Raw genomic sequence first — 20,172 nt, 5'->3', positions numbered from 1 at the left:
CCCCACCCAGGAGCGATGGCCGTGTGCCCGCAGCACATGACGCAGCCGCACAGACACCTCCCGCCCTTCCCTGTTTACAGCACACGGAACAAAACACGTCCCAGGGGAGCTGGGGACGAGGGAGTAGTACGGATTGGCCCGTTCCAATGGCTGAGTCCAAGTTTCCAGAAGTAAAGGGCTTTTATATTCACATACTGCATCATTTAAGCATGGCCCCTGACTGGAACTCATGATTCACACAACGTTTGGTTAACAGGGACTTGGCTTGCTTGGTTTTTCTCCCTTGTAGTTTGCAGGTTGAAGATAATAGCAATAATGATAACTTATTTTTTTTTTTTTAGCTACTGCTCAACTGCAGCGTTATTACTCAGAAAAACCAGCCTTTAAGCTTCCCATGCTGACATGATGCAATCGGGGTAACCAGACAACATGAGGCATCAAGTACCAGGGTGAGTCAGGCTGGGAAATTGTATAATGCGTTTGTTTTCCTGTAGTTACAGCAATGTGCAAACAATAGGCCTGGAGGGGAAGCCCGAAGTGAGAGAGATCAAAAGGACCCACTAAAGGGAAATGTCCTTCCCACACACACTCGGAACATTTGGACCCAAAAAGGCCTCGTGTCAGATGCTCCCTGGAGAGGTTCAAGCACTCCTGGATGTGCAGTTTCCACTCCGGCCCACCAGCAGCGGCCAGGGTTGGGATGCAAAACCTGACTGGTGTTGCAGGCAGAGCATCTGAGGCTCCTGAGGTTGCGGTGCCTGTTCCAATGAAAAGAAACCTCCCGCTCTCTCAAAAAGAGCAACCTCCCATGAAGTGAAATGCCCTGCTCCCCAAAGACTTACGGCAAAACAACATTGAATCACTAGCTAACAGACAGCAAGCCCTACAGCCATCATTGCTGGATAAGTCATAATGAGCAGAGCTAAGAGATGTTATTCTGCTTAGCCTTACACAAAATTTGTTCTGAGGGCTCCTGTCTAATGAGTTGTTACGAGAGTTAGTGCTAGTCTAGCTGATATGGCTGGTTTGGGATTTAGATTTGAGACAGATATCTAAGCACAAAGGGAAGAGGTTCCCAGCGCACATCTCAACCACGAGTACCTTACCTAGTGACTGTGTGCATATTGAGAGTGTTCTTGGAGCAATGTCAGCGGTGGTTTTACAATCAGGAGGCAGGGAACCACTTTGGTTCCTTGTTCTTTCAGTCCCTTCATTTAAGAACTTCAGAGCATGTGACAAACTGTACTGAGCCTTCTACCAAACCGAGGATACGGAAAGGAACACGATCCTCATTTTACAGAAAATTAAGCTGGGACACGGAAACGTTAATGTCTAGATTAGAGTTACATAAATGATGAAGTCTGGATCCAGACCACAAGTATGTTTTGTTGAGACCACATCAAAATGGCTCAGCATTCAAAGTACTTAGATCAGTGGGAGTGTCAGAGCTTTTAGTGATGATAAAACTCAGGGCTTTCAGATCAGTTTTCTCAAGCAACAGGCTGTTGCTGCAGCAGCCTGAGCTGAGGAGGGGAGGTTGGCACTTGTCTGCTGATGGCTTCAGTGGTGTCTGGTGCTGGACACCAGAAAGGAGATGCACCTCCTGGTAGAAAGCACTGCTGGAAGTTTGCTACAGGTCATATAGTTGCTGTGTGGTCTATAAAATTTCCTTTAATAACTCAGTATTTTCTGGACTGAAGGTTGTATAACAAGGATTGCAGCGTGAGGTTGGCCGGGGACAATGCACGTGAGATCGTGTCTGGAAAGCAGCTGGAGCTGTGGATGTGGAAGGGCTGAAGCTGCTAAAGGGCTCGGTGTGAGCAGGGACAGGGAGAGCTGGTGGCATGAGGGGGCTAAGGAAGGGTGATCAGTGGAAGAGAAAAGGACTGGAAAAAGTGAGGTTTGTGGCAATGAGCGGAGAAATAAGAGGAGGCAAAATAAAGAAAAGGCAAGTGAAAGCATTCTGAAAGGGAAGAGTGAGGAAGAGAGTTGCTGTGTCGTAACCCCCGAAGTTCTAAGAGAAATGATTAACAACCAGGCAGTTTCATGAAAATAGCAAGTATGGGCTCTTTGCTTTTTGCTGGGGTATTTTTTAGCCTCTTAGATATGCTCTGGTTTGTAGCCATAAATGCTAAATAAAAAGTGCAGCATCTCTGCTAGCCACCTGACCTGGTGGGAACCTTGAGAGAGAGAGACTGAAATTGAGAGTCATCAGTTCTGCGATAGCAAGGGAGAACAGTAGATGAAACTCTGCAATTAAAACCTATAATGCTCTAAGGTCTGTAGTTCTGCAGCGTAGCCCTCTTAGCAAGCAGCACCTGCTTTTGTGTTTGTTTTCTTCCCTCGCTTTCCCCAGCCCCCTTGTCAGCTCTGTTATTTCAAGCTGCTGGTTGACAAGTGGTAGTAAACACTAGCGAGCACTTCCAAATGGGATAAAAATAAATGGGAAGAAGCACAGGCAGCAGAAGACAAGGTGACTCTTGGCAGCTCTCCTTACATTGCAAAACGAGCTGATGGCTGCGATGTGCTGGCACTCGGGGCTGTGAGCACCTCAGAGCCTTGGTGGCTCTCCTGGCCGTGTCCTGGCAGCAGCCAGCCTAGGGCACTGCCAGCAGGTCCTGCCGTCCCCTGTCTGCCTTTCAGGCATCTGCTGGCCCAAAGAGCACACTGAGGCTGTCTGGCCGCTGCGCAGCTCTAATCCCTACCTGCTAGTTTGAGGAATTACAGATCTAGCAGTGTTTTAAACAATAACCATATTGTGACACCTTGCAGCAGTAGACTTGAATTGCTTTACAAATATGGGTCAATCCTCCCACGTCCGTTTTAAAGTGGGAAATACTGGAGGCACAGATATGTTAAATGTCTTACTGACTCAGCTTGTAAACCACAGGAGCATAATCCTATCCTCTTGACTGGTATTATAACCTTAGAGGAGCTGTTTGGGCCACAGGCACGATGCAAGCTGGCAAATTAACTGCAAGGTTGCCCAAAGATAGAGGTGGCAGGGGGGCTGTGGGCAATTCACGTCCAGGTTTGAGCAGGTGGAGGGAGGAGAAGGCAGAAAGAGCATCCTGGGAAGGGGAGAGGAGGTCTCGGGTTGGAAGACATCTGTTTGGATTAAAAAACTGCAGCATCCAGATTCCACTTTGCTTGGTGTCATTACTTAAAGTTGGCTGCAGCTGTCCAAAGACAAGCTTAGGAAAATATTTTTCAGACTTTCCTACTCCGAGAGGGCCCCAGGATCTCCCTGGGCCTCTCCCTGGCACGTTTGCAACACCCTGTGTACGCGGCCCCTATGCAGCCCTCCTCCCACACCTCCCCTTCCCTGTGCCTCGGACCCCTCTCTCCCCCCCGAGCTGCCAGCGAGCCCAGCCCGGGGGTCCTCCAGGTGAAGGCACAGACTGCTGGAGGTGGCCTGAAAACTGTGATGATGGTGTAAATTACACAGATGATGATCTGTGTAAATTCGGTTGAAGCTTGGGAGAAATTAAATTCACTTTAAAATTTCCTCTTATTCTTATTTCTGTCTCATCTGTCCCCAGTAGCTGTGCTCCCCTTGCTGTGTAGTGTTTGAGGTCATCACCTAGGATTCAAAGACTGATTAAAAGTGGCAATGGGAGAGCTTGTTGCAGAGAGATGCAGCGTGTTTCCTAAGTAGGAAGCCTTTTGTAAAAGCTGTGCTGAGAGAAATGAGGCTATGTACGTATCCCTGACACTCTGTGCAGATGTTTCTGTATTGAGTTGCTGGTCGTTAGAGCATCCCTTAGCTGAGGAGGAGCCCGCTGGGGTATGTAAAATACTTCCTTGCAGCTACCTGAGTGCCTGTGAAGAGTCATGCCAAGCTGAGTGACTTCAAGACTTGTCAGAGGTTTTTGCAGTGGCTTTGAGGAATGGTCTGAAAGAGGTAACTGAATGCAGCGCTGCTCCTGGGGGGCTGCAGGGCTTCCATGCTCTAGTTCCCTGCTGCTGTGCCCGAGAGCATATCAGGATGAGAACAGTTACCAACCTACGTGCAGACAAGTAATAAAAATTAATAAAAACTATTGTCAGTACGTTTCTAGATGCTGTTAGAGTGCTTGTGGATATGGTTACGGTGCTGGGGCACAACATTAAAACAAACTGTATCTTTCTGCACTGTACCACCCTGGGAACAATCACACGGGTTACTTTACAAAGCTTCAAAAAGAGGACACATCTGCTTTGCCTGTTGGGTGGGCCTAAGCCTTTCTTAGTTACTAGAATTACATGTTTCAATCCGCAACATGGAAACAGACCCCAATGAACAAGGGAAGAGGGTCTGGAGAGGGGCTCAGGTTTGGTCTGGGTGCAGAAGTGGCGTAGTTTGAAACACAAACTAAAGCATTCCAGCTGCAAGTCAAACCCAGGAATGCATGGTGCAAGATCTTATTTTTCTGTAGGGCTGGTAACATGAGCATCCACATCAGTCACTGCCTTTGAAGCCTGTGAAATCCATAATGGGCACAAAGTGAACATGTAGCAACTCCATTACAATTACCAAAGGCTGGTCAAGTACCTGGCTTTATTCTGACCAGTAACAAAACTCCCATGGACTTCAAAGGGGTTGGGATTTACTCCACAGTGAGAGTGCTGGGTCCACTGAAACTGGAGCTGAAATTCTGGGATGAGGTATTTCAGCTGCAGAAGGTGCAGACATATGGGCGGGACCAAGCTCTGGTGTTGAGGAGAACGACACAGTCTGCATTTTTTCTCTAGCTTCGTGTTAATAAATTGAGGATGATGCCCCAGCTGACAGCCTGCCCAGAACTGCATGGGTACTTTGTGAAAATACACAGGTTCATATCAACTGCAATGAGTTAGGTATCCAACCTGCTGCTAGAAACCCCATTAAGCACCCATGTGTCTGTTAGGGCACCGAGGTCCCTTTGGCCATCGCTTGGAACACTGGTAGAAAAAGGTAACGGATATTTCCTTTCCAAAGTGCCTCACAAACTATTTTAATGACTTCTCTGAGGTCATGAAAATAAAAAATGACAAAGGTCATTTTTCTTAGACTCCTCTCCACAAGCCTTTTTTAAACATGTTTCCCACTTCGGTGCCTGAGACAAATGACCTTCACATCTTGCAGCAAGCCCCATGCCCCGTGGTGTGCGCTCCCTCGCTCTGGAGAGGAAGGGTGCAGCCTGGAGCAGCTTTGTGCTCCAGCAGCACCCAGGCAGGAGGAGATGGGGGCTTGGCCAGCACACAGCTCCGTGGTGGCAACCTGTACTCCCCACTGCAGGGCTCCTTACTGCAAGCAGGGACTCAATGTCCCACTGCTCAGCTCCCTTCTCAACCCAGCTGGTGGCCTTACAAAGCTTTTTCCCAAGCTTTTGGGTGAGGGAACCACAGTGACCAAAGAGAAGGTGGACATGAGTCACTGGACCTTAGGTTGTGTGTGTGAAGGCTTCGAGACGTGTTATTTTAGTCAAAACTTCAGCTGTTTTCACAGTGTTTATGATATTAGGAACATTTTTGTTCATGAATGTACTTGTTTGCTTAAAGTGAATAACTGGTGCTTTGTGCCTAAAGAATGCTGTGCATGCTTTTTTGTAACCGAGAAGTTGTCAGTTTGAAAAGCTTGCCTTGCAATGCGTTCGGAGATTTGGAAAGTGCAGAAAGAGTATTTGATTGTTTAGTCTGCTTTCTTAAAAACACCTGTATTTACATCTTCAGATAATTTCTTAGTCAAAGTCCAGAGGGGTGTCCAGTGTGCTACAGAGGACGGAGCTGTGCTCTTGTTCTTGCTGCCACGGTGGTTAGACACGTGTCTGCCCACGGCTGTGCAGGCAGATGGGTGGCAGCGCCCATCCTGTGATCCAACAGCCCTGTTATTGAGGGGCACAGCTTCAGCAGTGTCTGTCTGGAAAGACTTATGCCTGTGTTTTTCACCCACGGTAAGCAGCAAGCAGAGATGTTGCTGGTTAGCTACCTGCCAGCCTGCCTGAACTCGTACCACAAGTACTGAATTGCTGAGCTGCTGCTGCTCCTGGCTTATCTGAATCGAGGGCACACCAGCACACCCTCAGAACTGGAGGGTTATCTGAGGCTTAGCTGGAAATGAAGCCTCCAGCACAGCCAGTGCTCCCTTCATCCTCAAGGAAAAGATCTCCAGTCAGCCACAGCTTTCTTTTCAGGTGGATGCTGTGCTGTTTGGGGGCCCCAGGAGCTATCCTGGCCCCTGCTGTGTGTCGCCGTGTGGTGCAGGAGGTGACCTGATCCCACTGTTGCTGTGGGGAGGCTGGTGGTGCACTTGTAGACGTTGGTGTGCTCAAGCACAAGGTGTGCTTTGTGGGCGACCACAGGGTTGGGGAATATCTGGTGTCTCAGGCCCTGGAAGGCAGTTCCAGTAACCTGCTGGGAGATGCCACTGCAGTTTTATCATCAGAGAGCAGGGGGAGAAGGAAACCCATCCGTTATTTCGTTGGCCATCGTACCTGCCGTGCTCTAGGGGAAGGCACCGACAAAGCAAAATGTGAGCAAAGGTTTCTCGCGGTGCAGGGGGAGGGCTTGGCTTTGTTTTGCTCTTGTTGCTAGCAACGTCGGATGGGTCTGACTTTCCAGCCTGCTCGGGACGAGACAAACAGCCAAGGAAGCATCAAAGTGAATGGGTGGTTTTTGATCAACACTGGAGAGAGTTTTTCTTTCTCCACTTGCCCAATGACACACTAACTTGGATGACTGGTCTGTGACAGAGCTGGTTGGAAAATGTCAGTGGAAAAATGCAGAAAAAGAGCAAATATTTTTACAAATGCTAGTGACAATATTTTTACCTTTGGTCAATCCAAACCAACAGGAGTATTTTTTTTTTTCAGTACAAACTGTTCAAAACTCAACAGCGCCTGTGCCAAAATGTATGCAGAGGGTGAATATGCATGAACACTCATAAAAAAAGAAAAAAAAAAAAAAAAGCTGTTCCTGTGGTGAATGTGATGCAGTAAAACTGCATCTAATCTTGTAGCTGGAACATCTGTATAATTAGCAGTATTCCTCACCTCTTCCACCCAGCAGTTCATGTATATGCCTGCCCTTTGCATGCATTTTTTCCTTTAGGAATAAGAGCTCATGAAGGAGACAGCTTACAGAAAGGCTGCTCCATGCAGTTGTAGACACAGGACCCACCCAGGAGGTACCTCGCAGCCCTCTCTATAGATCCTTGTAACAAATCTGTGGATGTATCACCTTAAAACTAAGGAGCTGAATCTCATCCTAACTCTGTCAGTAAATTTCCTTGCCGGCACCTCACTAATCAGACTCTGAAGGAGAACTTCCCTGGCATCCATTCGTGTGGTGAGGAAGGACATTTGCTCTAAGGATATGTTTCTCCCTACTGTCCTGGCACGCTGGGCATCTGCCAACACATATCCTTTTTCTGCTTTTCCCGTGAGTGAGAAGGTATCCCCGCAAGCTGTTATCTATATAACTTACTGATGAGATATAGCAAAAGGAGGCCTTTGTGTCCGTGAGAGCTGAAGATAGAAAGAACTTAAATGCTTGTAGAAGGCAGGATCGAACAGGTCCTATGCGTGCTTGTGGCTTGTTGCCTTCTCCTTTAAGAAACTCTAGTTAAAATGCTTGAGTTATCATTGTTTAATAAAAATAGATTAATAGTAGCGTAGTTCCTCAAACCTTGTAAATAATTGTCATTAGAAATGTTGAGAGAAACACGAGTTTTGACCCACATGCCAGTGTTTAAATACTTTTACCATACAACAAAGCTGGTAGAAAGTCTCACCATTTAGAACTGTTGATAAGGTTTCCTATCACATTTTAATGGACCAAAAATGCAAAACTATATATTTTTTTGCCTTTTTATTACCTCTTTTAAAACTATAAAGCCGGAATCCTGATTACACTATTGTTTCTTACCCTTTTGGACTTTCCCCCTTTTAAATCCCTAGTGTTTCTCTTTTCATAAACTTAAATTAGGTCTGTAGTATTATTGCCTCATATTTAGTAGTCCTAGAGAATAACTTCTGACTAGCATGTGATTGTAAATACTTTTCATGTAAATAAATGCAGTCTCGCTTTTGGTAGGCTTTGTATTTAGAAGAAATGTGCAAATGAAACTAAGTGCCTTTGATAAGCGGTTTGGGATTGCTGATTAATTGGAACCAAGAACAGATGAGAAAATTAAACATATGTTCTTATTCAAGTTCCCTGGAGGATTTGTCAGGGAGTTTGGCATACATTAATAATTCCCTGGAATGGATTTAATAGCTCATCTTGTAGTTGTGCACACACAAAACAATCAGTCAATATAAAGAGCATGGTGTCATCTGTCCTTGTTAATTAGGGAGCTCAAATGCCTTTGGTAATAAGGGCTAGTAATTAAGCTCCAACTAGAAAGGAAGCATTCAGATGTGGTTTTGCCACCTCAGGATCCATAAGCAGCAGGAGGAAGAGGCAATGTCTGCCAGAAATGTTCAAGTACTTGGAGCCTGTGGCCTCCTCCCGCACTAGCACCCAGCACAGCCCCTGCCCCTCGCTCGCTCCTCAGCTGCTGGGTGCTCTTGGTGCACCTCGAGGCTCCTGGGCACCTTCACACCTTCACCCCTTGCCATAGTGGATGAGCACATGCAGCAGCTGTGTTAGCATCGACTGAGATTTCACAGGACAGCCCCTGTGCCTAAAGCCCCTTCTGCCAGTGGCAGCGGTATTTGTGAAAATGTTGAGCATAAGCCCTTGAAGGCACCTGCTGTGCTCGCATCAGGATTTCCCTGAGGGTCACTCACCTTCCCGGGTGCTCCTGGAGGACCTGGTAGACACTAATCTGGAACGTTTCATTATCGAAGCGTTCGCGGATGTAATCCTTATATATCCTGAACTCGGCGGCTGTCACTGCTTCCCCCTCTGGGATTCTGGAGAGATCAAACCTGAACTCTCGGTAGTGGCAGCGCTGATGGTGAAACTCTCTGTCATGCTCCACTGAAACAGAAAAACAGCCCATTAGCCACCTGCTTTGTTCCCTTTCCCCTCACCATCAAACAAGCTTGCGAGTTGCCACAACAGCAAAGGGCAAGAATATCTGATTGCAGCATCTCGTGCTGCCGTTCGGTTCGTTAAAGCACACAGGACACAAAGCCTCTATCTAGGCCACTAGAAGTATAGAGGTGTTTACTAGGCTGTCTTCGAAACAGTTTTACAGCTGGCTGGCACAGGGTGTGAGTGACTGTTGCGTTTTAATGATTTTTGGCAGCTCCACGTTTGACAAGTGACTCTGGACATTTGCCACCGATAAGGCTGGGCTGCTGTTGGAAGGGGCCAAAAGGAACAGAGGGGGCTTTGCAGCAGTGCTGGCTCGTGACTTGACTCTGCTTCTGAGCACAACACACGCACCCATACCCGCACCCACGTATACACACATGCAAATTCCAGTCCTTGGGGCCTTTCACGCTGCTGACCCACATTTGGTGCCAGCTGAAGTCATTACAGATTCTCAGTACCACTCCAAGGGTTGGAGCTGCTGTTCTGAGGCATCTTTACCGATCCAGGCTGTGAAGCAAACGTTCAAAGTGCCTCCTTCCATGTACCAACAGTGAGTTTGAAATAGCAAGAAGTGCCAGATTCCTCCCGAGACAGCACTGGGATGGCGTGTTGTGCCCCTGATGGATCTGCCTGCCGCTGATGTATGGCTGATGGGCTCGTGCAGCACTGCTGGTGGTGGTGGAGCAGAGGGGCACTGTGGTGAGGAGACAAAGACCTCGAGCTTTTCCCCTAGCAAGCTGCAGCAAGGGGAGGAGAGGTGTCAGTGCCCCATCTGAACACACAAAGTGCAGTGCCCTTCTTCGAACAAATTCCAAATTAAACAGACAAGTCAGACAAAGGAAAATGGGGAAACAGAGGTACAAGGGGACGCACGGACTCGCCAGAGGTCACGCCGCATGGCGTTCAGAGGGCCGAGGTTTGAACCAGGGCCTTCCCGCGTGTCCTGGTCGTGTTGTCTGTCCACTTGACCTCCCTGCAGCTCGACTGCACAATTCAAGTAGTTAGCTCTGAGGTTTTCTTGGCAAAGAATGCGCGTCTTTCTACAGGCCTGATTCTCTTCTGGCAGCAGTAAATCCATTGTGTAAATCCATTGACTTAAATGGAATTACTCCTGAAAAAGAGGAGTTTCAGCCTGAGACTGGGAAGTGCTATTTAAATTTATGGCACTGCACAGCACAAATTTACCTCGGGGGGCTCTCTGGTGGCAGGGACAGAGCACGGGGAGTCCCCAGGAGCAGGACCGTGTCCGGCCGCTCACACGGAGTGAGCCCAGCCCGGCTTTGCTGGCCGGCGGTCGGCAGCTGGCTGCGGGCTCTTCCTTCTCTCGAGCAGCAGTTCTGCAAGCAGTCCAGGGCTCGCAGTTTGCCACTGTATGATTGCTGCTCAGGGAAATACCTCAGCGCTCTTACTAATAGCTGGGATTCGTCTTAGAGGAGTTTTTTAGGTATGAAACCCCTAAACTTTCCAAGACAGAGGCGATTAAGTTCAGCAAATGGTTTTATAGTTTGGGCAGTCTTTGCGTGCACTGAGTGAACGGAGTTATTGTTCCACCTCCAGCTATAACATCTAGTGCAGCCTCAGGAAGATTGCTCACTCTCTCATACCCTGAGGTGTGAGAATTGTGAGTAGTCACCAGCTTTTGTAACACACTTGGCAGGCTCAAACTGCCCTGTAAGCGCTAGCAACCCTATTAAATATGCCTCAATCCCTTCCCTTCAAAATACTCTCAGCAGAAAAAGATACAAAGAGTATGATTTCAGTCTCAAAGGAATTTGTTTGCACCTAAATTACAGAGGAATGGAAAAATATTTTAATATGTAATATCTCTTTTAACCACAACTATAGAAGAATGAATATAATGTTGTGTGTTTTTAATTATATTATGGATAACATCATCAGCAGGGTGGATTACAGATAGGTCAAACTGTAGGATGTACAGCAAGATTTGCTTCCAAAGACGTGGGAAGGCTGAATTTTTAAAGGAAGGTGGGTGCACCCTTTCAGTGCTACATACATACAAATAATCAGTCAGTGCTGGTGTATACACTTCGCACAAAGTCTGACAACAGACACGTGAAGATGAAACTTTTTTGGGTGCTGCTAAGAGTTCACAGCAATTCCCACTGCAGAGCACCAGAAAAATGTGTCATATTAGTGTGAGAAATTAATGGTCGGGGTCATAAAATAAAAAGCCCCAGAGTTTGAACTTTCCCATGCTTTGCAGATGTTTGGATATAGGGTTTTGGGCTGAGCCATCTTTAGTGTTAAAGCAAACATTCCTGTGGCTATAGTCATTAAGATCATGAAAATATGTGGATATGTAACTGAAGAAAGAATCCCAAGAAACCCTTCAACTCAGTGTTTATTGTTTTTCCCCTTTTTCTTTGCACTCTGGTCCTATCTGCTGACCCAGAAGTAACAAATCCTTTCAGAACTAATTTATGAGAAACACTGACCCTGAATCAACATCTGTTAGATGACTGCAGTAAATCTTATTACATAATTAAACACCAAAATCTATGTTAAAATAACGTTAAGGGTCTGACTTGAACTCATAAAAGCAAGACTCTTCATTATGAGGACTGAAATCCTATCCTTAATTCATGCTGCTGTGCTTTGGTATTTGTGAACATATGGTACAGTATATATGATCGTGCACTTTTTGTAGTCCCCAGTAATACCTTAAGCACAACAGCATGAGGTAAGCAGGGGAGTGCTCAAGGAGTCCGAGTTTCCTGGGTTTGATGGGTGTTAGTCAGACCTTTGACAATTCTGCAACAGGGTTGTTTCCAATTAATTACCTGAGGAGTTTGAATAGGGTTGGGGGGCGTTTAAAGAGGGGAATGGTATTTCAAGTGTTCTGTGAAACAATCAAGGGAATTGCTACAGCTCTCTGAATGTGGCTGCAGTTTCTCCGTTAGGTCTGTAAAATCGTGATCCTTATTGTCATAACCAACCATATCAAGAAGCTTTTGGTCATTTTTGATGAACTTAATCTCAGCTGTTTGTCAGCCATCGTGTGTTAAATGCTCACTTAGTCAAAACACAGTGTGATTGTTTGCTGAGTATACTTAATAGCTCAAAGAACGTGAACTTGTGTTTGTCCTAAGCTCACAGTTCTTACAAATCACTACAACCCCAAGGCTTTTGGTGAACAGTTTTAGCCCAGTTCCTAATTTGAAATGTTGGAAATTCCAGCTCAGAAACTGTCACAATTCAAATGCCTTGGCAAGGCAGCTGCTTGGAGAGGAAGCCAAGGCTCTGGATGTGCAATCAAAGGGCGTAAAATATGAAAAGGAAGAACACCCTTGAAAAATAATTCTGCTATGAAACAGACGGCGTGCCTTAGCTGTGGGAAAACAGTGGATCTCGCCCCCTAACGAAATAATCCATCCACAAGTGATGCATGTGTAAATGCAAACCTCTTCTCATTTCTAGACGTGGTCTCTATTTTGGAAGCACAACCTCTGTAGACAAATTATGAGCTCATTTCACACACATCTCAAAATCTGTTGGTGTAAAATAACTCTTGGGTCAAGAGCAGCATGGCAAGTGTGGCAGACAATTGTAGCTACTCCAGGTGGGGATCATCAGACACTCCCTTGGGCGTAGTCCTGTGGGAAAGGAAAGGCCAAGATGATGGAGCCTGAGAGCTCCATGGAGGTGGACAGCAGATTCTTGAGAAAATAAAACAAGAAAAGTGTGAAGGACAGTTAAGGTGATGTGAACAAAACAAGCACGTATCTTCAGTTAGTGGTTGTCAGTAAATTTGCCACACCTCTGTTGCAAATATGCAAGGAAGCTTGGCATCTTTGAAAGTCCAGCCTTGACTATCTGCCCATGATCTGAGTGCTGCACAGGCTGCAGCCATCTATCTGATACAGATAGGGCTCCGAGCTCTCTGAAGTCTTTTGTTTCTCCCAACCAACTCTGTTGTGGCATTGTAGTGATGCAAGAGGAGGCCGGGTGGCATGGTTGTGCAACAACTGGGATGATTAAAAGAAAACACGATGGATACATGCACGCAGGTGTAACGTACCCAAGTATCAGATCCAAACATATGGGAAAGCTGAAGATAAAATGTCAACAAATCCTTGGCATTTGTTTTGACATGTACTCTTTTCAGATACAAAACTTGAAAACATTGAGATACAGAGATGAAAAGTTGTAATGGTTGACATCTAGAACTTGTGGCAATTCAGTTGACACCAGTACCAAAAAAGTAATATTGGACAAAAAAGCTTGTGACCCTGATATAATACCCCAGGGTACCCAAACTTCTAAAGCAAATGATACATCAGCAGAGAGCTGGGAAACTTGAACTGATCCTATTTTTGGTCATTTTCACAGCAAAATATGTTGAGACTGGAAACAAGAGCCCCAGCTATTCTCAGCTTCTTTGTAAATCACTACTGGTAAGTGGAAAGCTGATCCGAGCTAATTCTGTAAACACTGGTTAGGCCACTGGTTTTGTAACAAGGATTGATGGTACTCAAGGCGTGATACATGACAGCCATGATTATGTTGAGATGTAGCCTGCAATAGCTGTTATTTCTGCCTACACATACCAAAGAAACAGTACAGTTTTTCAGTCTCTGTTCCAAGCACAGTAGCACAGTGTCAGTCATTAACTCCATGTATCAAGCAAAGAACCAGTGAATCACAGCAATAATTTTCCAGGAATGACTGTTAAAAATAATTATTACAGAAGCATTAAAAGAGCTAAGCCAACCCCCCAGGGAAGTCAACAGGAATATTTCCACTAATTTCAATAGGTTTCGCAGGAGGCCTTACTTCTGCCAGTCTACTTACCTAAGTATTTTTACATTCTTGTTTTCTGCAGATGTAAAAAATTTCTTTTTCACAAGCAAAGTAAACACCAGATGAACAGATCTTGTGCTCAGGCTGCCAAATTGTGAAAGCTTTGGTAATTCTATGCCTTCTTCCCCTTGGCACATATGGAGGATGTATTTAGAATATATTTTGAATATTTAAACAGGTAAAAATTTAAAATTTCCTGTTAACACTTTCACCTGATAATGTGTTAGGTTTTTTACAAGATGCTTTGAGTAGTTGTCTCATTTATTCTAGCGATCACAGAAGTTGGAACACTACTTGTTTCTAATTTACAATGAAAAAAAAAAAAGCACCAAAAGGAATGTGTAGTAGGGTGTCTTTAACTTCTTCACTCCCCAAAAAGGCCAGAAGGGATTTGTAAAGAACTTTAATCTCAAATAGATTAAAGGTCCTGAATTCCTGAGACCGAAAGATAAGTCAAAGGAAAATAGATTCCAAAAGACAACACCCCCTCACCTCAGCCTCTCAGCCACGCGGGAGACTCAACTGCAGAGGCATCAGTGGTTGCCTGTGAAACCCACCAGAAATTTGAATGCCAAAAAAAAATTTCTGCCACGCTCCAGGAGTGATGTCTAACATGTTTTAAGAGTCTACCTGTGCCTGTCTGACCCCAGGGACTGAAGGAGTCAAGTAGGTGAGGTTAGTGGATAGGGAAGTCTTTGTCTCCCTTTCCTCTGATAGCTGCGGAGCTACAGAAAATGAGCAGCTTCTGCAGAGATGGCTGAGGGCTGGCTGGTTGGTCCAGTCAACCTGTGGATTTTGGCCACTAGCTTTCATAAAATACTAGTTTTCACAAAAAAAAAAAAAAAAAAAAAAAAAAAAAAAAAGGCAGATTATGCTGATTTACACATCCAGCAGCGCAAAATCTTGTTTGAATTCCAGAAAAATTACCTTTAATTCCTCCCTCAACCGGCCCTAGAGATCCTAAACCAAAACTTCATAAACTTTCTTGCCTCCTTTCTGCATAGAGCATGGGATTCCCAGACCAGCTGCCCGGGGACCACCAGCTCAGCCAGGGATCCACAAACATTTGCAGCCTACATACATTACTGCTTTCAAAGGGATGGCCAGCTCCCATCTGTGCATCGCCTGCAAAGTGGACTCAGCTGGAAAGTATTTTTCCCTTCCCCAGAGGGGCTTTGAGCTGGGTCCTGTCCTCACCTGGCCTGGAGAGGCGGCAGCAGGAGGCAGGGCAGGGCTCTCCCTTCGGCTCCGGGCCCGCCGCGGTTGTGAAACTGCGCTGTAAATTTTCAGGATGCCAAATGTGAGAGCTCTTGATGGGATCCTAATTAACAGGGATTAAATGTTCCCTCTATAAATTGCACTCCTTTGTCTCTAAATTGGTGGATAAAATCATGTCATTTATGAAATATAGGCCTTTTCTCCTTATGTTGGTGAGGTTCAAGAAGGAGGAAAGCAATTAGGGGAAGGATCCAGCGGTCTCTGCAGCTGAAAGGGCCTACTGGGCCCAGCGGGACTCCTGATTGAGCAAGAAGTGCAAGGTCAGTCCCTATATTTTTCTAAGGAGGAGAGGGAGTATAATAAAGACTGCAATAATGTCATGCCAAGCCACAGCCTGCTAAGGCCCATGTTTCCCTCCTCATTGTGCTTGACAGCAAGAGCTACAGGGGCAGTTGTAGTAAATTTATAATGGCAAGAATTTGGGAATGTGAAGCTCTGTGATTGGTTTTCATTTGCTTCATCCTCTCAGCTAAAAGATTTACATGCTGACATTAGGCAGCTGAAGCAGCAGTTAAAGAAATGCTTGGAGAAATAGCTGAAGATCATAAATTGGGAGCCCTATGGATGGAGTACAGCAAATGTCCTGGGCTGTATGTAATTGATGAGATTTTTTATTTTTTAAGAGTGTTAAAAACAGTATTTGGAGAGCTTATTTACACTTACTGGGAGCCCTCATCTGGCTGTGCAATAACGCTGCTGGGAGCCAGATCTTGCACGTTTTGATGGGTGGCTCAGATGGGGGCAAAGGCCGTGTGAACAGCCCAAGGGGGAAGATGCAGAGCCAGGGGCACTCTGTCCTTCAGCCTCTGGCCCGAGACCCCCAGGCAGTTGCGTGGCTCTGGGCTCACCTGCCAAAGCCTTGTCCTGATGGTCTCATCCCCACCTGCCTGGCTCAGGAGGGGCTGCTCAGGACCAGGGCGATGCTCAGCAGAGGGAACTGGTTTGGGTAACTCGCCCCCAGATGCTTGGTGTTCATGCACCCGTTTTACACCTGGGCAAAGGGAGGTGAAGGTGATGAGCTTCCTTGGTGCAGGGGAAATTCAGTACGTGGCAGAGCAAAGTCCTGGCCTGTCCGCTGGTGTCAAGCAGAACTAGTGCATTAATTTCAAACGGGATGAAAACCAGGCTCCATAAATCCTGATCCCCAGTCCCAGAGGTTAGAAACAGGGGGATTCAAAATTCTTCTGGGCTCACGGCTGCAGAGCAATCCAGGGTCAACATTTTTGCCCTGAGAGGGGGAAAAAAGCCCTCTGGAGTTAATATTCTTCCTTTAACCATCACTTCATTTTTTTAGCTTTCAGCATGAAGGTGGTGTTGCCAGCAAGACCACCTAGCCACAAACCCAGCAGGGAGCTTCCAAAATTCTTCTAAACACTGACTCCTTGTTATAAATTCAGAAGTGGTAATAGCAGCAGTGCATATCACATCTGTGCCAGGCTTCGGGCCTGGGAAGGAGCAGTCTCCCTATTGCTGAACATAACTTGGAAAGATCCTTTCAGTCCACACATGTATCAGCATTAGCCATTTCTTTGTCAACAAATCCCTTAATACGTACCCTTTCTATCATGTACAGATGTCCAAAAAATAATGGAATACTGTACTACAAGATTAAACACTTTAATGTCAGCATATGTGTTGCATGACTCCGAACAATGGTATCATTGTGCGTGTACAAACAGCGGGTTGAGGGAAGATGGGTTTAATTATCTCCGAAGCAGCAGCAAGTTCTTCCTGACTAAGCTGAACTTCAGCTAGCAAAGACGGCTCAGAGCAGAGATTGGGGTTTCTCTAACAAAATGCTGGGCCCTTTCTGAGGTTCTTCTGATGTTAGGTTTGGCATCGTAGTGGCTTCTGGCAGAGCTCGGGGAACGATGCTGAGCCACCTGCTCTCCGGGGAGCCCTGCTGCCAGGGAGCACGGTGGGGTGAAAGGATGCTGCTGTGACCCTGTGGGGCACCCAGGAGACTCTTCATTTAAAATTCCTTGGGATGGTAGATGGCAAAGGGGAAAGATAATAACTGGGAGGAGATGGACAGGGAAAAGTATGTGTGCTGCCCTCTGCATTTGGAGATGTCTTAGGCACTGAGAGGCAATGCTGGGTGGTGAAGCTATTTCTGCTTGAAGAAGACCCATGAAATATCTGGGCAGGTTAGGCACAGGTAATCTCTTTTCTTTTCTGAGCATACCCTGATCAGAACCCGTTTACGCTGTGGTTTCTCTGCTGAAATCAGAGCCAGACTAGATGAAAGGTATTGTGAAAAATTTACACATGGGACTGTGCTGTGAACACAGAACTCTCCTAATAGTAAACAGACTGACCATGGTGTGAATCCTGATGCTGAGCGTGCAGCCTCTGAACTTGTATCTGGGGAAAGCAAAGTCAAATGAGCAGGGAAGAGTTGCATTTCTTTGGAATTCCTTATTTACATCCTTAGCAGGCAAACACAGCAGCATGCAGTGCTGCAATCAGTCAGCAGCTGCTGTAACAGTATTTGTACAGGACTGGGGGTACATGACAGAAGAGAGAAAAGGGGGGGGGCTGAGAGAAGAAAGGAAGAAATGGGAATGAAGATGTTTCTTTAGACAGACTACATCTACTTCTACCTTCATCTCCTGAGTATCTCAAACCTTCTTGTTTCTTTCCTCCCTACACTGGGAAGCGGAGATCCAGGACAGTGCTGAGCTGGGGCTTTGCATCCAGCATCTTGCCATTCTCAGCACCTTAGGGGTGGCATTTATCCAGAGAGCCAGGGGGTGAGCTGGGGACTGCAGTGATGCTGCAGAGCCTGGCTCCTCCTGTGTCCTCCCAGCTGAGCAGCGCTGTGGCCATCTCAAAACGTCTCAAGTTCTCATGTGATGAGTGGGAGCGTGGTTAACTGAGACTGGTATTTAGCCATGCCAGCCTGCAGCAGCCTGGGACTGTTGCTCCCCTGTGCACAGCTGGGGATGTGCCCGGCAGCAGCCTCGAGCCAGGGACTCCTGCAGCTCCCTGCAGGCACCCTGCACTGCCCAGGAGGGGCAGCTGCCAAGTTTGCTGCCTACCAAAGGCAATCTTAGCACTTCTCTGCACCCTCTAGAAATGTTCCTGCGGCCAAACTGAGCAGTGAGCAAAGGGAGAGGCAGAAGCTCATCATTACTCCTGCCTTCTTGTCTTTGGCTGCACTGTAATGCATGGCGTGCAGCAATGAATAAAGAGCAGATATGCACTGCTAATGCATCCCCTAAATCCTGAGTCCTCTGGATATGGCTATCAGAGGTTTGTGGAGATGTACAAATATATCTTTCTTTTCCTTCTTCGAATACAGCTGACTGCTACTTTATACCTCTTTCTTTCTCTTTGTAATTCGGGGGACAACACGGCTGCTTTCATGGTGCTGTGAAATCGATGAGATGTATCTGGTGAGGCTAACCTCAGCAGGAAGCTGCGCCAGCGTTAGGTGTGAACTCCAAGTCACACATTTTGCCAGCACATCCAAGGGTCAAGGAGATAGTGGCAACCTGGGGAGGACGGGGAGGAACCGCAGACCAGGGGCAGGAAGGTGGCAGCCACAGCGTGGGACAGGGCAGCATTGGGCTGGAGAAGCAAGCAGGGCAACGGGTGTCTCAGCAGGGAGGGGGCTGCAGAGCACGAAGAGGGAGAAAAGTTAATGACAATATGGTTCGCTGAGGAAAATAATCCCCCAGTCCAGGCAGCAGACAAATGGGGCTCAAGGTGCTTCCTGTAATCTGCTCGGAGGCTGGGGGCCTCTCAAAAAGTCACTGATGCAAAAACCAGCAGTCGGCTCTGTCTGCTTGTACACACAGCACTGAGCAAATGGAAACAAATCCCCGGGCCCAAGGAAGGAGAGACAAGCGGCTGAACAGATCTGGGCAGAAATCGTCTGCATTCAGCCAGGGAAGATAAGAGGCAGCACAGGAGACTACTGCAGGGAAACCTAAAATGGGCTGTTGGGGTTGAAATGCAAATTGTGAAATAAAAAGGTCCTTCTTGATAGATTCCAAGTGTGAAGCAGTTCTTCAGCTGTGACTGAATTTCAGTTTAGGGGGAAGCAAAGAAACATGATGTGTTTCAACCAGCTTTAAGGTAAGCTCAGGTAAGGGAAGGCAGCTTGCTGGTGCCCGGCAGCCTGGCAGAGTGCTCAGCCTTGGAGCACGAGGGCAGCAGCGCTCAAAGTGTCCTGCTCTTCTGAGGGTGCGTGCCTCTCTCTCAGAGAGGTGTGAGCCTCTCTGCAGGAAGCTGGGAGCCTGCAGCATGGGCACCTTGGTCTGCAGGAAGGCACGTGCATAGAACATGCAAAGAAAAACAAAAATGATATAATGATTCTTTGATGCCGTGATTTGATCTTGCAGAGATGCGACAGCAGCACATTATGCTCTTGCATTCCAGTAATGACACTGGGGCAAACTAAGAACACTTCAGATGTATTTGATAAATTAGATACTGTTCATAATAAATAGCTTGAGTCAGTAATCTCGGGAAGATCAGTGCCCAAGCATCCCTGATGTGTTTGCACAAAGCAGACAGAAATGGCCGAGGTACCGCTAGCACATGGAGGAACATGTGCACTCATCGTTTGCCAGGACAGGCCAGAGAAAGAGGATATTGACTGCTAGCTTAGTTTCAATTCTTTTCCAAGTTTTGCTTCCAGAGCAAGAAGAACTTTATAAAAAGTTGTGCTTGTAAACCAATGCTTTTCAAGCTTCTATTGCTGCTAATTATCTTTCCACTACATGATTTTTTCGAGTTGCCTTCTGGTCCTTATTACTATTGGTGTGTTATTATGGAGCATAAGGTTACTTAATACAGCAAAAGATTCAACAACATTTGCAAAACTGATATAGAAAGAAGGACTGGATTCTAGACTGGTACAGCTGGTTTAAGGTATTTTAGAAGTAAATGAAATCAAATGAGAATTTATAATCCTTCCTGAGGTCTGGATTCCATCAGACTAAACTCATTAGGCATTAAGGTGCAGGTGCAGCTAAATAAAGGATTGTTCTGCTTTTCTTAATACCATAGATTCACATCTTGAGTTCAAAATAAAAGTCTTTTAAAAGCACATGTATA

At 46.3% G+C, this 20,172-nt stretch overlaps 1 protein-coding gene across 1 annotated transcript in view; it reads right to left on the bottom strand.

Annotated features, from left to right (window-relative positions):
* BMP7 (bone morphogenetic protein 7) overlaps positions 1-20,172 on the bottom strand; it is a 46,270-nt gene that overhangs the window by 12,656 nt on the left and 13,442 nt on the right. The window contains exon 2 of the mRNA XM_082773623.1: positions 8,754-8,946. Within this exon, the coding sequence (XP_082629749.1) occupies positions 8,754-8,946 (193 nt within the window). The remainder of the gene's footprint in view (positions 1-8,753; positions 8,947-20,172) is intronic.

The sequence above is a fragment of the Aythya marila genome (genome assembly GCF_965140915.1).
Source record: "Aythya marila genome assembly, chromosome: 16".
Taxonomy (NCBI): Eukaryota; Metazoa; Chordata; class Aves; order Anseriformes; family Anatidae; genus Aythya; species Aythya marila.
This window is presented reverse-complemented; position numbering and strand designations above follow the sequence as displayed.